Source organism: Hyperolius riggenbachi, chromosome 8, assembly GCF_040937935.1.
Source record: "Hyperolius riggenbachi isolate aHypRig1 chromosome 8, aHypRig1.pri, whole genome shotgun sequence".
NCBI classification, from domain to species: domain Eukaryota; kingdom Metazoa; phylum Chordata; class Amphibia; order Anura; family Hyperoliidae; genus Hyperolius; species Hyperolius riggenbachi.
The window spans coordinates 162,722,109-162,738,551 of record NC_090653.1 but is presented as its reverse complement, the minus strand read 5'-3'; the positions used below and the strand labels follow the sequence as shown (position 1 = coordinate 162,738,551).

Genomic DNA, 16,443 nt, shown 5'->3' with positions numbered 1-16,443 from the left:
TAAATTATAAGCTTGTAAATAGTGATGGGCACAAAACGGAAACCATGCACCTTTATTTCCAAATAGAATATTGGCGCCATACATTGTGATGGGGACAAAATTTAAATGGTATAATAACCGAGACATACGGGCAAATAAAATACATAGGTTTGAATTATGGTAGCATGGATTATTTTAACCACCCTGGCGTTCTGATTAAATCGCCAGGGTGGCTGCGGGAGGGTTTTTTTAAAATAAAAAAAAAACTATTTCATGCAGCCAACTGAAAGTTGGCTGCATGAAAGCCCACTAGAGGGCGCTCCGGAGGCGATCTTCCGATCGCCTCCGGCGCCCAGAATAAACAAGGAAGGCCGCAATGAGCGGCCTTCCTTGTTTTGCTTATATCGTCGCCATAGCGACGAGCGGAGTGACGTCATCGACGTCAGCCGACGTCCTGACGTCAGCCGCCTCCGATCCAGCCCTTAGCGCTGGCCGGAACTTTTTGTTCCGGCTACGCTGGGCTCAGGCGGCTGGGGGGACCCTCTTTCGCCGCTGCTCGCGGCGAATCGCCGCAGAGCGGCGGCGATCAGGCAGCACACGCGGCTGGCAAAGTGCCGGCTGCGTGTGCTGCTTTTTATTTCATTCAAATCGGCCCAGCAGGGCCTGAGCGGCAGCCGCTGGCGGTGTTGGACGAGCTGAGCTCGTCCAGACCGCTCAGCTGGTTAAAGCTATAATGGCTGAAAACTGAGAAATAATGAATTTTTTCAATTTTTTTTCTTATTAATCCTGTAAAAATGCATTTACAATAAAGTGGCTCTTAGCAAAATGTACCACCCACAGAAAGCCTAATTAGTGGCGGAAAAAACAAGATATAGTTCAATAAATTGTGATAAGTAGTGATAAAAGTATTAGCAAATGAATGGGAGGTGAAAATTGCTCCGATGCATAAGGTGAAAAATCCCCACGGGCTGAAATGGTTAAAGGAGTTGGGAGACCAAAAAACATATGCTTAATGGTGTGCTACTATACCAATAATTCTTATGTATAAATACAAGTATATATGCATAAATGAATTTATTTAAGGAAACCAAAACGTTTTTTTGAATATGAGCTTAATTTAATATATATCGAAAGTGTAAAAATAGCTCACAACTCTTTATAAAGATTCATCTTTAAAGAAACATCCCATGTTGAACAATAAGAGCAAGAGGTGCGCACCACTATAAGAACAATAATTATGGCTATGCACAGTGTGCTAGGGAAGAGATATGGATAGAACTGAAGAAAGAAATTTCCCTGTAAAAAGCACCACTGTCATATCATAATTCCTTGATCAAAAGAACAAAGAACCAATTCCAAGCAATTATATTCAAAAAGTTACAAACGTTTATTTGATAGCCATTTATTTAGGGCTCGTTCACTTGTATTCCTATTATATGAATAATGTTGCACTTTACTACTATTTATTATTTAATAACTGATGGTTGTTGCTTTCATCTACCACTTTCGTGTACATTATAATTATTGCATGCTTTGTTTACTGTATGACCCATGTCCTACTCCTGTATGGACTATTGCAGCCCATGCTGGAGAGGTCTTGTCCTTGCTGTATCTGTATTGTCCCCTGTGGTTGAATGACATGGGCTTTTCGGTCCTTGCTATAATTTGAATTGTTTTTAACCACTTAATGACAAGCTGACTTATAAAAACGTCCTGCTAGAGCCTCTTAATGGCTCCAGGACGTTTTTATAAGTCAGACAGTGCTGCTGCCGCTGTGCACGTGTGCGCATGCATTCCTGTGTACGTGAAAATGTGGGGAAAAAAAACACTAGAGAAAAAATACACGTTTATTTCCAAATACTATATTGTCACCATACTTTGTACTAGGGACATAATTAAAATGTTGTGTTAACCTGGACAAATAGGCAGATAAAATGTGTGGGTTTTATGCAAAGTAGCTGTGTTTATATTAAAACTATAGGGGCTGAAATGGTGTATTTTTTCATTTTTTCCTTGGTTTTCCCTTTAAAATGCATAGAAAATAAAGAAATTACTAAAAACAAATAACCCCAAAAAGCCCAATTGGTGGTGAAAAAAAATATAGATCATTTCATTGTGATTAGTCGTGATTAAGCTATTGGCAAATTAAAGGGATGAGCACTGAGTTTTACTTACCTGGGGCTTCTACCAGCCCCTGCAGCTGTCCAGTGCCCATGCAGTCTCACTCGGATCCTCCTGTCCCCGCCAGCAGCTACTTCCGTTTTCGGCGTCAGGCCTGGGAACGCGAGTTCTTCTTCGCGTTCCTGGCCATAATAGTAGCTATTGTGGCCAGGAACACGAAGAATCACTATTGTTCCCAGGCCTGTTGCCGAAAATGGAAGTAGCTGCCGGCATGGACAGGAGGATCCAAACGAAACTGCTTGGGCACGGGACAGCTGCAGGGGGCTGGTAGAAGCCCCTAGGTGAGTAAAACTTCTCAGCTGTGCACGATCAGAGATGCTCCCTTGCATGCCCCTGGCACTTTTAGCTGCAGCACAAATTGGTGTAAGAGAACATATATTCCCTTAGCCAATTACTGACCCACCACACGGATGGACGACCACTGTTGTAGTTAACAGTAGTAATCTGGCAATATATACTGGAGGGAACCTATCGGACTACACTGGGGGGGGGTATACAGGGCCAGTTCTAGTTACAATAGGGACTGAGGCAAAATTAAAAGGGGGCCCATGTCAGACGTACTCCCCCACCTAAAAAGTGGCATTAGAGGCCCTTTTTTTGCAGCCAAATTTCCCCCGAGGGTCCCTGAACCGACTACCGCCGCCCCAGATCAACCTCCAACTAAGCTGTGCTTCCCGGGGCCCCAGCAGTGTGTTTGGCAGAGTAGTGTCTCACCTGTCCTGTGCTGCCAGGTCGTAAAGGAAAGGTAGCCCTGCAAGGATGAAGTTGGGGAGTGCATAGAGCCACAGACTGACAGAGGAGCGCACCCGCTGGGACAGGTGAAACCCTACTCTGCCAAAGACATTGCAGGGGCCTCAGAGAGCACAGTTATGTTTGGGGGGGAGGGGGGGGGCTGGGACAATTGCCCCCTTTGCCTCTACAGAAGCACTGGCCCTGGGGGCATAGTATTGGAGGGCACATCTAATTATCTACTGGGGCTAACATGTGGCTATTGTGAGGGGGGGACCCAAAACAAGGGGCCTATCTGGCTACCTAAACTGGGGGCACATCTGACTAAGCTGGTAGGGCTTAGTACTGGGGGCACATCTGGGTACCTATGGGGGGCTAATGCTGGAGAGGGGGGCATATCTGGCTCTCTGGCTACCTATATTGGAGAGAAACCTTAATTGGGATGGCTAATATTTGGGGCACATCTGGCTACGTGGGGGTCTGGGAGGAATCTACCTAATAATGGGAGCATGTCTACTACAGATACTGAGGCAGGCACTATTTGGGGGGGGGGGGGAGGGGGGGAGTGACACTTTGAAATCTCTGATGCTGGCGAACCTTGGTCGGCCCCATATGGGGGCGCTACTAGACTACCAGGGAAATTGGTGTAAGGCAAGGGTTAAATGTGGAAGTGTAATAGGGTAAAATGTAATAATGGGGATGCAGGGAAAATTATGAAAAAAAAATACTGTTTAGCCACACCTACTTCAAAGACCACAGCCACTTTTAAACCATGCCCTCTATTCAATTATTAATTAACCTTATCCGTTAACCTTTTCACCCTAATTAATGCCATTACAAAAATACTTTTTTTATTTTCTGCGTTCAAAGTGAAAAGTATTCACTGTAGCAAAAACACACCTTTGCTTTAGAATCAAATATTGTCACCATAAATTGTGACAGGAACATAATTGAAGTTTTTACATTTACAGCACTTTTTTTTTTTTAATGGAATCGGTAAAAACTGAAAAATAATGTATTTTTTCCTATTTTTCCCATTCTATTTTACATAGACAACAAAATTGTTCTTGACAGAAAATAGCATTTTCTCTCAAAAAAATGTTGTTGTCTATGCAAATTAATTAGAAAAATAAGAAAAACATGTCTGTCTAGTTTCGGTTATTGCTGGTTAAGTAAGCTTAATCACCAAAACTGCTCTGTTTCATAAGGGGGAAACAAGGTCTGGATTTGAACTGGTTAGGGACCACAAATGTTTTTGCTAGGTTTGCTGTACTGTTGACATTTTGGCTAAAATTCTTTCTGAATTACTCACCTGTAGCAAGTATATAGATCAGATGGTGTAACCTTTCTGATCTGTGTTCTTCTGGAGAGTGGCTAAAACAGCATTCAGGCCTTGTTCACAGTGCGTTCCGTTCGTGTGGTCGTTAGCGTTGGGCGGTTTTTGACGCATATTTTTTTCGATTTCGGACGCTTGGGTCTGCGATTCGTTTTTGTTGTAAGTGGTTTTCCCCGAGCGTTTTTTTAATTCACTCCCTGACGAAAGTCAGGAAGTGAACTCTTTCACCTGGAAAAGAATAACTACAATGTATTCTTAAAAACGCGAGCGCAATCGCTGCACAAAGCGATTTTGTGAGCATTTTGCCGTTCCCTTATACCTCCCATTGAGGCGGAATCGCCCTGAAAATAGTCCATGCACCGCTTCGCTAACCGCACAGCGCACGACCCGTGCTGATATGAACCTTCTAGACATTCATTGTCCACGCGGTCGGGGACGGTTTTAAAAAGCGCACGCGGGCAAAAAAAAAAAAAAAGCCAAAAACCACCTGCAGTGTGAACGAGCCCTGAATGTAGAGGGTCATCATTGCAGCCAGAAAAGTGGTATTGTTAGGGGGTCAAGTTGGCAGCTTCTATAGCTTCATAATAAAAGGTGTACTTTAAGGGCTTATTTACAGTGGGATGTTGCGTTGTAATGCGATGTTAAAGTCACAATGCAGCATTGCAACGCAAGAGCAACTCATTCGGCTCCAGTGTGACATCATATCTGCGGCACTTTGTTTATCCTTATTCTCTTGTCCTCCTGCCCCCACCATTGCTGTGTGTGGAGCCCCAGGAATATATTCAACAAGAGCTTCATGGATCTGTTACGTGACCATGCTCCTCTTCATGCATGAAGGGGGCCGTACTGCACCTGCACAAGTACAGGGCACCTGCACAGTAAGCCGGTACGCAGTAAATAGTGGCTGAGCAGCTGCACTCGTGCATTAAGAGGAGCGCAGACGTAATCTTCAAGAGGATCCTGGGCACCAGCAGTGGTCTCTAGAAGAACGTAAGGAGCTTCTTGAGGCTTCCCTCTTTTTGGGTATCTCAATTTGTTCTAAATTTGTTGAGAGGGTTTGTTAAAAAAGAAAGCACAAAAAACTTACAGTAGCTCAATCCCATTAACAAATTGTATTAGTAGTTTTCTATAGTAAACACAAAAGCTCAATTTTATTACTAAACATGTTCCCCCTCCCCCACTCCACAAGCTGCCAGTCTGCACATTGGGGGGTTTGCCAGGTACAGTGTGGGCTGCATACAGCTTTTGGAGTAGTTAAGCAGCAATTGATGATCACCATAGTGAAGTTCTTTACTAGTAAAGTAGTAAAGTTTATTCTCTCTGCACCATCCCCACAGCTACAATTAGTGACATGATTTCCCTTTTTGTATTTGTACGGAGGCTACAGAGCAGTAGCAGCAGTAGGCCATTCTTGACATTTTAGGTGTGCCTGTATATTTACTTTTACACTAGTGACAAGGGACTGTGCAAGACAAACCATGGTATTGATACTATAGTGAAAACCATTAAAGTGAACTAGAGACGAAGCACCCTCATGTATTTTACCATATATATCAGTGGGAACATTAGAGAAAACACTTACCCTGCTCTCTGTTTTATTCTTCACTGCTCAGCCTGCTTCTCATCAGCCCTGATAAAATCCCCAACTGAGCACTCAGTCTGGCTGGAATCATTATAGCGGAGTCTGTCTTCTCTGATGTCTTTTCAAGCCCAATCCAGCCCCCTTCTGGCTCTGCCGTAATGATTCCTTAGCAAAGCCAGACTGAATGCTCAGTCTGGGGTTTTATCAGGGCTGATTAGAAGCAGGCCGAGCAGTGAAGAATGAAACCGAGCAGGGTAGGTGTTTTCTCTAATGTTCCCACTGATATATATGGTAAAATCAAACAAACAAAACAAACACAGAACATTTATATCGCGCTTTTCTCCTGGCGGACTCAAAGCGCCAGAGCTGCAGCCACTAGGACGCGCTCTATAGGCAGTAGCAGTGTTAGGGAGTCTTGCCCAAGGTCTCCTACTGAATAGATGCTGGCTTACTGAACAGGCAGAGCCGAGATTCGAACCCAGGTCTCCTGCGTCAGAGGCAGAGCCCTTAACCACTACACTATCCAGCCACAGTGGATAGTGTACATGAAAATACATGAGGGTGCTTCGTCTCTGGTTCACTTTAATTTTGCTTATTTTTACTTTAGTTACACAATCAGTTGTGTTTTTTTTCTCTGGAACTTTACTGTATATTTAAAGTGAAAATGTTACTTAATAGCATGAATACCCTTTATGTTCATACTCATTTGTTTAGACTGTAAGAGCTATAAATATACATGATGTTACTGGCTTGGACAGCTTTCTTCATTTGACTTTAATGCTTCTTACCCTCTGTATTTGTACAAAAGGTTACAGTCCAATTTGCTTAAAGAGAACCCTAATAGGACACAGAGGCATGTTCTCTGCACAATGACATGCCTCTGTGTCCTTCTATTGCCGCTGCCAGTCCCCCATGCGCTCTGCTGTCCCCCCTGAAAAATACAGACAGGCTACAGACAATCTGATTGTCACTAGCCTTCTGTTTACCTGCAACTTGTCAATCAGCATTGCCTCCCTGCCTCCATTACATGGCTCTCCCTGCCTCCGCTAGCTTCCTCCAATCGGAAGCTAAGCCACGACCCATAAGTACTTTCTGGGTCGTGGCTTAGCTTCCAATTGGAGGAAGCTAGCGGAGGCGGGGTGCGGCTGTGGGAGCCATGTAATAGAGGGGGAGGCAATGCTGATTGACAAGTTGCAGGTAAACAGAAGGCTATTGACCATCAGATTGTCTGTAGCCTGTCTGTATTTTTCAGGGGGGACAGCAGAGTGCAGGGGAAACTGACAGCGGCAATAGGAGGACACAGAGGCATGTCATTGTGCAGAGAACATGCCTCTGTGTCCTATTTATTTAGAAAATCCACCTCGCGCTCACTTTAAGGCACAGATGTCGAAATCCAGTCCTCGAGGGCCAAATCTATGCCAGTGTGTTCAGGATGGACTGATAAATATGTTCTACTTGATGAACCGCACCTTTCCTAATTCAGTACCATCAATTAATTTGAGCTGTGCCAAAAATGTGTGAGGACTGGGGTTCGACAGCCCTGCCTTAAAGCGGACCCAAACCAAACATTTTTTTAATTCAAATATATTAAGTTACACCATTCTGACACATACAAACTTCAAGCCTATGAGCATTTCAGTGCATGCTTTTCACCCTTCTCTTTTCATTACTAGGGTTATACAGATGGCAGCCATTAGCAATTCCGCCTTTGCTGGAGACCATCTACTTAACCAGTTTGCCAGATTCTGTACTGGCAATATGAAAGGAAGGGAGAGGTTCCTTCAATAAATGTAAAATATTTTATAATTGTCATCATGCAGCCGAAAAAAGGCTGCTATTTATTATCATAATTTAGAAAATAGATTTTATTTCTGAAATCTTGTATTTTTAATTTGGGTCCACTTTAAGGAGACATTAAAGGAATTCCGAGGTGAGAGAAAAAAAAAACTTTACTCACCTAGGGCTTCTTCCAGCCCCTTGAAGTCTGTCAAATCCGACGCTGAGGCTATATTCTCATCTATTCAGCTACTTTTAGTTTTGGAAGCTCGCCAACCGAGGCAGGCTTGTGAGCTTCTGCGCTAGCACGCCCGCCGTTGTGTGATCGTGGTACATGTGCAGAAGCTTACGACCCGGTGAGCTTCAGAAACTAAAAACAGTTGGCTGGTCAAGAACGGAGTGTCACAGTGGGATTGATAGATTTCAAGGGGCAGGAAGAAGCCCCAGCTGAGTAAAGATTTTTTTTTTTTGGAGGAGTATAAAGGCTGAAATATTTTATGAACCCTAAACAGCCATGCAGATTATGTTCTATGACTGAAGTCTGACTGGATTACCTGCATGCTGGTTTAAGGTGTGATTCTGGAAATAAATATGGCAGCCTCCATATTCCTTTCACTTCAAGTGTCCTTTGAAACCTATAGACCCTTCTGCATTAATGGACAGAAGCTTTATAAATCCGGTCCAGTATGTACTATGAAGTAAATGAATGCCAACATAATTATGTATATGGAATTTCTATTGGGTTATTTTATAAAGGGGAACTCCAGCCAGAACTTTTATTTTGGCCCTAAATAACATGAATTTTTAAAACCAGCGTCAGGTTTATTCCCCCAGCCTGACATGTTTTTGGAGATTATCTGCCTGAACTGCTCATCCCTTTTATGGATTATTGTCATTGAGAACAGAAAGCAAGTGAAATCTGTAGTGGGATTACACACAGAAATTGTTAGAATGGCAAGGGTTAAAATATGGCAGTTCACACTGCAGTCTGGGACATTTCTTAAGATTCCATCACTCCTTATCCCAGCGATCGTTGTCACTGAGAACAGGAAGTGAGAGACCCAGACTGCGATAAAATCAGGATAGAAGGCTTAATTATTCCTCTCAGTATTCTAAAGGTAAAAACACACTTTGGCTGGATTTCTGCTTCTTATAATATAATCAATTTTGTTTTGTACAATCTGATGCTTTGCTACTATTGGTAACATGTACTGAGTGACTACATTTTCTCACACTGAGATCTTTCAGGTGGAATCCTTCATGACTGGTCACAGATTGCCATGAACCCCAGGGTGTTCAAGCTGCACTCTCGCAGCGGGGAACTGGAGGTGCTGGTGGATGGTACCTACCTCATCTATAGTCAGGTAGAAGTGAGTACGGTCTTGGGCCTGCCTCCTATTTTTATCTTGAACAGGACAATATTTTACTGTTATGACTGACACAAAAAAATAGATCTTATATGAGGATAACAAAAAAAAATGATTTGTAAGATATATATATATATATACAGATGAAAAATGTGTGCAGTACAGTGTTGGATAACTCTAGGACAATGAAATTTGTATATAAATAAGCATATTAAACAGTCAGTGTAAACCAATGTACACCAATGAGTAGGTCTTGGAGACTAATGGAAATGTACAGGGTGGATCTGATAGTGCTGACTAACGATTAGGCTAAATTCACTCTTGTCTGCTGGCCCCACAAGATGCAGAAGTTGGCATTCACAAATGAATACATTTAGGTGCTATCCATTTATTTATACAGGGATTTGCTACCGCAGACTGCACTAAATATCATGCTAGGAGAATTTTTTTTACCAATCATGTCTAAAGCAGGCCATATATGCATTGCCTTTTACCAGCAGATTCTATCACTGATCGAATCTGCTAGAAATCTATAGTGCAACGACTCATATCGATTGTAATTTTGATTGATTCATGCCAAAAATGTATTGAAATTGCAATCGACCAAACAGTAAATAAACTGAACATGGTGGGGGAGCAGTGGTAGGGTAGATAGCTGGCCCATAGCATTACACTGTATTAACCAGTGCAGCACTGCACTTTTATACATTTTCATTAGATGTCATGGTGAAATCTATTGAAAATTGGAGTGCAGTAAATGGGGAGATCCTATCTGTTTGCTACATTGGGTGGCAATCTAAACATGTATGGCCACCTTATGGATATAGTGAGGGTCCCGTGGTAGCTAAAACTATCTTTTTGTAGAGAAGTGTTTTTTTGTATTATTCACTTCCTGTTTGTGTGGTAAATTTGCAGAATACAAGAATAGATGAGAAATCTCCCCAGTGATGACCGAGATAAGTAAAAAAAAAAAAAATAAAGGTTTTAATCCTTTCCCTCAGCATGAAAAAAAACTTTCTGAAGTTTTTCTGTTAATATGGAAGCTGCATACTTTATTGTTGGCTATCTGGCTGTCATAATGACCTTCAGTATTGCACATTACATAATCTCACACCTGATGCAAGTGTATGCAGCTAGTGGAGTCACAGTACTGTAAGATCACCTGATCTGCTTACTGCCCTCGTAATGATAAATGCATATGTGAAATGCAATTGGGAAATAACTGCTCTTGAAATCTCCACATAGTATAACACCAACAAACTTCAGTTACATAGTTTGAACCCACACTTACTCCAGATGATCCAGTGGAAGGTGAAAAACCTTACAAGGCCTAGGCCAATTAGCCTTAAAAGGGAAAAAATCCTTCCCGACTCCAGGTGACAGTCAGATAAATCCCTGGATCAACTCTCCCAGGAATTACCTAGTGGTAAGGCTGTGGATACCCTTCAATGCAAGGAAGGCATCCACGTCCTCTTTACAGTTTGCCAGAGTTCTGAAAAGAAAATGATTTGATACTCACCTGTGGCTTCCTCACCCGCAGCCTCCTCCAGCATAAACCCGTCCCACACGGTCCTCCTGTGATTAGCCCTGGTAACAGGCTCAGTCGAGTTCAGTCTGGGTCTTCTGAGCTAGCGCGGATCACTTGCGCATGCGCAGTAGACCCAGACTGACGCGACTAAGCCAGTTACCGGGGCTGACTGCGGCTGAATGGCAGACCACAGGAGGACGTCGTTGGACTCGACATGTTAATGCTGCAGAAGGAAGTTGCAGGTAAGTGTCAAATCTTCTTTTCAGATCTCTTGTTTACTTTAAATGCAGATAAAGAGTTTTCCATAATTACTTCCTGAGGCAAGATGGCATATGCGTAGTTTGTTCACAAATTATTACAGATAACCTATATCCTGCTAGAAGAGGGGACATTACAGTAAGCAATAAGCACGCTACTGCAGCTGCCACACAAAAGAAGGTGACACTGTTGATTATGCAGCTTTTTTTCTGGTGTGGGGATCATTTTTAGTGTATATTTGCATGAACCTAGTGTAGGTGGCATAACTGAGCACCAGATTATCTGTCATGAATTATTTAAGAGATCAAAGGTCAGGTTGTACAGCCTAGGTTCTCAACACATGGTACACGTACCCCTGAGGGTACTTTGGATGTGCTCAGGGGGTACTTGAATTGGTCATAGTCAGTTTATTATATTACATTGTAAGATTTAAAAAATGATCAACGGTATATAAATTAACCTAAGTGTGCATTTATAGTTCATTTAAAATAATCAAGGCACGTTTGAAAAGCATTTACGCAGGATTTTGAAGTACGGGTGATCACTGAGATGCTAAAAATTCCGCCTTGCATGCAAATTTAATGCAACTTGGATCTGGGCTTATCAAAGTCAGCAGAATGTGCATTCAATTGTCCCAACTCCAAACGGCATACAATTTGCTTTACATTTGCATGCAAGCCACACTTATTAGCACATTATTGGCTATTTGTACTCAACAGCATAAAGCAGTGGCAAGCTAGTTCCAAACCAGCACATGTAGTTCCAAGTGTAGGAAACTTGATAGGAGATGAGGCCTGAAGTTTAGAACTGCCCAAAGGTCAGCGTTAAGAGCACCACATGTTCAAATGCAACGTTCTGCAGTCCTGTCTTAGGATTTGTTTTGCATATGAATTCCATTCATCTTTAGGGCCTATTTCCACTAGCATGCGTCCCTCTGCATCTTTTTTTGTGGATGCTTATTTCCGCGCTGCTTCCACGAATGTTAACACAGAAATCTGGATGTGGCTATCAATCATTTTGTGGGAAAAGGATGCATGCTGCAGAAATCTGATAGGGATAAGTACACTATCCAAGGCACACTGGCTGCTGCAGTTCATGCGTGGGGGGGGGGGGGAGTTTCTTGTAGGGGATGTTACACTACAAAGCACTGGCTGCAAGGTAGGGGAGACATTTTACTATAAAGCACTGGCCACAATGGAGGGAGGAATGTTTTAATACACAACAATGGAACCACAATGGAGGTGGGATGTTTTACTACACAACACTGGCCACAATGGAGGGGGACACATTGGCCAGCCTCAATGGAGATGGAACAGGAGGACTGGCCACACTGTAAGGGGGAAAAGATACTGAGCACACAGAAAGGGGGAGCAGGAGATGCATGGTATGGCTTAAATGAAAAGGGGATTAGGGGGATGCAGACACTGGACACACTGAAAGGGGAAGCAGGGGAACACAGACACTGACAACACTGATAGGAGGCATGGGGACAGTTTAGAAGGTTAATAGCTGCATGTGGGGGCCTAGAGGAGTTTTTGGCTGTACTTGAGGGCAAGGCGGGGTTGATGGCAACAATACTTTATGCAATGCAGCCATTAACCCCTCATGGTCCCCAAGTGCAGCCGTTAAAGTGGACCCAAATTAAAAATACAAGATTTCAGAAATAAAATCTATTTTCTAAAGTATAATAATAAATAGCAGCCTTTTTTCAGCTGCATGATGACAAATTATAAAATATTTTACATTTATTGGAGGAACCCCTCCCTTCCTTTCATATTGCCGGGACAAAATCCGGCAAACTGTTGAAGTAGGTGGTGTCCGGAAATGGAGGAATTGCTAATGGCTGCCCCCAGCATAATCCTAGGTATGAAAAGAGAAGGGTGAAAAGCAAGCACTGAAATGCTCATAGGCTTGAAGGAGTGTTTATTTATCTTTGTATGTGTCAGAGTGGTGCAACTAAATATTTTTAACTAAAAAAAACTGAATAGACTTATACTTGAGTCATTAAAAAAATTCAGCTTAAGAGGGTCAAATATTGGGGTCGACTTGTACACGGAGTCAACTTGTACACGAGCATATGTTAGAATTTTGTTTTGTTTAAAATTAAGTTGTGTGGCAGTCGTAAATTATGTTTTAATGAATTTGGGATTGCACTTTGCTTATCACTAATTAAGCAATAGTGAGCATATCAGGTGTTCTATTGCTTCAGCTGAGACTCAAACTACCAAAAAATGGTCAGGCAAAATTATAAAGGCTAGCAAGGGAAGTATTCATGTTACAGTATTTCAATTGCTTAGGTGTGCAGAGATGCAAAATAATGATGGGGAATAATGCCATTATTGCAAGAGGGCCAAGGTAGCTGGCAAGGCAATACAAAAGAGTACACTGAGGGCCCAATATAGTGTAATATGTACTGGTAATCAAATGGAGAATGATAGAGTAATTGTAGTTATACTCACAAGGCAGGGTTACACCACTGTAGAAACCGGTATGGAGATTAAACCTGACCCCACTTAAGATTAAGAAGTCTCTCTCCATAGATCAGAAAAATGGGTAACGCCCCTCCACCAAGGGTGGACTCGTACAATGTATCATATGAACCGAGGTGCCAAAAGGAAAAAAAATAGCTAAAAAGTTTAAAAATAGAGTAATTAAAGTAAGAGGTGGACTTACCTTCTCCAAGCAGACACAAGGTAATGCTAATGTTGTTTCAACAAAGCAATTTTATTTACATACTCCAGGATTCAAGTTTTGCAAATGAAAATTTTCGTATGCATCTAACATAACATAAGAAACAGATGTGTGGTGTAGAAATCTGCAGCATGCAATCAAACGTTTTTTTTTCTGTTTGTTTTTTGCATTGCACTGCTTGCAAAAATTTGCTTGTAATGGAAATGACTCCATTGACATTCATTGCTTTAATTTTTAATGCAAAAATATGCATTGCAAATTTGACTTGGCGGAAACAGGCCCTAAAAGGTTCTTGAAAATATTGAATCTTTCTAATCCTTTATATAAGAAATTCTTTGGTATGTGTTAGAAACCTGTGTTAGGTTACATATCTGTGTAGTGCTCCCTTATATAAATAATGCCACCCAAGTATACTGTACATTACCTCTCTATCATATTAAAAAAGAAGAGTTTCAGATGACAGGTCTCTCTCCAGCAGCAGCTATGCATTGGGACTCTCAGCTACGGCTCAGCTACCTGTTAGGCGAGTTGTCTCTTCTGCAAGCCAGTTTCTAGGCTTAATAGTCCTCAGGGCACAATTGGAAAATTCTCCTCCATGCCAATAGTATTCTGGCTCAGATTTAAACTCTGGACCCTGGCGCCACCATATAAATAAAACTACTTCCTCCTGATTACATCTCTAGCATTTCCCAAAGGCTTAAGTATCACATGTTTCATTTGTTTTCAGCAAGAGATAAACTTTGAGTAAAGCTCCATACACACACTTGACTGCCATCACCCAAAACAAATGATGGTCGGCTGAGAATAGTTTAAAAAAGTGTCCTATAGCGATTCTCATCCATGTAGATTCTGACGATAATCGGTGGTAGTCGTTCATATCGAGCGTTTACAAACAATTGCTACATTTGAAATAATCACGCGTGCCGAATTTCCCACTTTCAGGTACTCCTTTTCTTGCTTTCTCTAAGATTCCGATCAGGGGAATGTCGTTGTGCCATGGTATAATTCAACTGTGCTCCAAAGTCATTCATTCGGGTTCACTTTTTTTTTTTTTTTCCCAACGATGGTGATTGAGCGTGTGTCTGGAGCTTTAGATTTAATCCTAGCTACAATTGTTGTCCCCTCCTTTGCTTCAGACCCGGTCTTCTGTGTGAGTTCTGCTAGATCCCCTTTCCAGTGTTCAAATTGTTTCTCAGCCTTTCCAGGCTCTATTGGAATAATAGACCACCTGAAGAAATCCAACAAGACCATGTTGGATAGAAGATCCAGTCCTGCTCCTCTTCATGCACGAGAGCGGCCATACTGCGCCTGCGCAGTAAGTCGGAGCTGCTCATGCACAAGTGGCTCCATGCTACAGCGCAGACGTGGCTTTGCTCACGTGGGTGCAGCATGGCCACACTCGTGCATGAAGAGCAGCATGTAAGTTAGATCTTCCAGCAGGTCCCAGCTTGCGACGGCAGGGTCGAGGAGGAAATGAGAAGACTCTACATGATCCAGAGGCTTTCCTCTTAGGTAAGTATGTGTTTTTTGACCCAAGGTTCACCTCCAGTTTACTTTTAAGTCTTCCAAACTCTGGACCCCCAGCAGTCTTTAACCTTGATGACTGGAATCTTCTAGTCCTTCCATCCTCTAAAACAAATGTCAGCATAACAGCAGGCAGATCATTCCATTAAAAAGCGGGGGACAAGAAATATGAGATGATTTCTGCCATTATTTACAAAAGGCCATCAGTGTTTCTGGACTAGTTAGCAATTTGGTAAGTGTATTTAAAAGAACATTTGCCTTTCAGATATATTGGAGTGCCCAAACAGCATAATTTGTTAGTCTGGACTTATGGTTCTAATGTCAGTCACAACAACTTTTTTTTTCCTGCCAAAGTGAAAACTATAAAGTATTAATTAAAGAATGTTTCCTTTTCCAGGTTTACTATATCAACTTTGCAGATTTTGCCAGTTATGAAGTTGTGGTAGATGAGAAGCCATTTCTCCAGTGTACACGGAGTATAGAGCCTGGTAAAACCAACTTCAATACATGCTACACTGCTGGAGTGTGCCTGCTAAAAGCTAAACAGAAGATTGCAGTAAAGATGGTTCATGCAGATATCTCCATCAACATGAGCAGACATACCACATTCTTTGGGGCCATACGGTTAGGGGAAGCACCCAGCTCCTAACCTCTCACACAGAATGGTAAACTTTTAAAGCCCACACAGTGTTACCAGTGGACTGGATTTAACAGAAGACATTGTAGACTTTTTTTATTCCTTGTTGCAGAAAGACAACTAAAATTCTCTGTTTACAGCAGAGGGCATGAAGAATTAGTTCTCTTATGCTGGTCGAGGAACTGTGGTATTTTAATCCTCACACTAACCAGGACTGTTGAGCCAGTCCAACATAGGACCATGTTACCAGTGTTCTTAAGACTAATTGGTCCCTATGCTGTACTAAGTAGCTGCTGTTCATGGCAAAGGGATTGTCAATGCTGGTGAAGAGACATTTTTTTGTTTTGTTTTGTTTTTTTTATTGATAAATTAAAATGCAAATTTTCTTCCAGTACAATTTCTTTATGTTACAAATAATATATACACCACAGAATTAATTTAATTTCTCGGACGTATTGGGGCTCAAATGTACTAGAATAATTTTATTCCTCCAAAATATTGGAGTCGGATGTGACCGCAAATGTACCTGAAATACTACCAGCAATTAACTGTGCTACGCTTCCACTGTGATCCAGAAGAGCTTGACGTTTTCTGCAAGGGTACTCATTCTGTGATTTTATGAAGGGCTTTTTCATGTCCAGATGGCCAACTTTTCCTATTAACTTCTTGTATCTTACGACAGGTTGTTTACAGCTTTGTGGCCACACATCCTTGACTGATCCTAGAAAAGTATAAATATGGAGGCCTGACGTACTCACCTTTGGTAGTAATGCATTTAAAGGGAACCCAAGGTGAGAGGGATATGCAGAGCCGGCCCTAGACTTTTTGCCGCCTGAGGCAAATTTTGAAAAAATT

At 42.1% G+C, this 16,443-nt stretch overlaps 1 protein-coding gene across 4 annotated transcripts in view; it reads left to right on the top strand.

The window, feature by feature from the left end:
• EDA (ectodysplasin A) overlaps positions 1–15,979 on the top strand; it is a 268,344-nt gene extending 252,365 nt beyond the window's left edge. For 2 of the 4 annotated variants that reach the window (XM_068247652.1, XM_068247649.1), the window contains 2 exons: positions 8,823–8,953; positions 15,349–15,979. In XM_068247652.1, the coding sequence (XP_068103753.1) occupies positions 8,823–8,953; positions 15,349–15,600 (383 nt within the window). In that variant the 3' untranslated portion in view covers positions 15,601–15,979. The remainder of the gene's footprint in view (positions 1–8,822; positions 8,954–15,348) is intronic. The other 2 variants (XM_068247651.1, XM_068247650.1) reach the window with 2 other exon arrangements.
• The last annotated feature ends 464 nt before the right edge of the window (positions 15,980–16,443 follow it).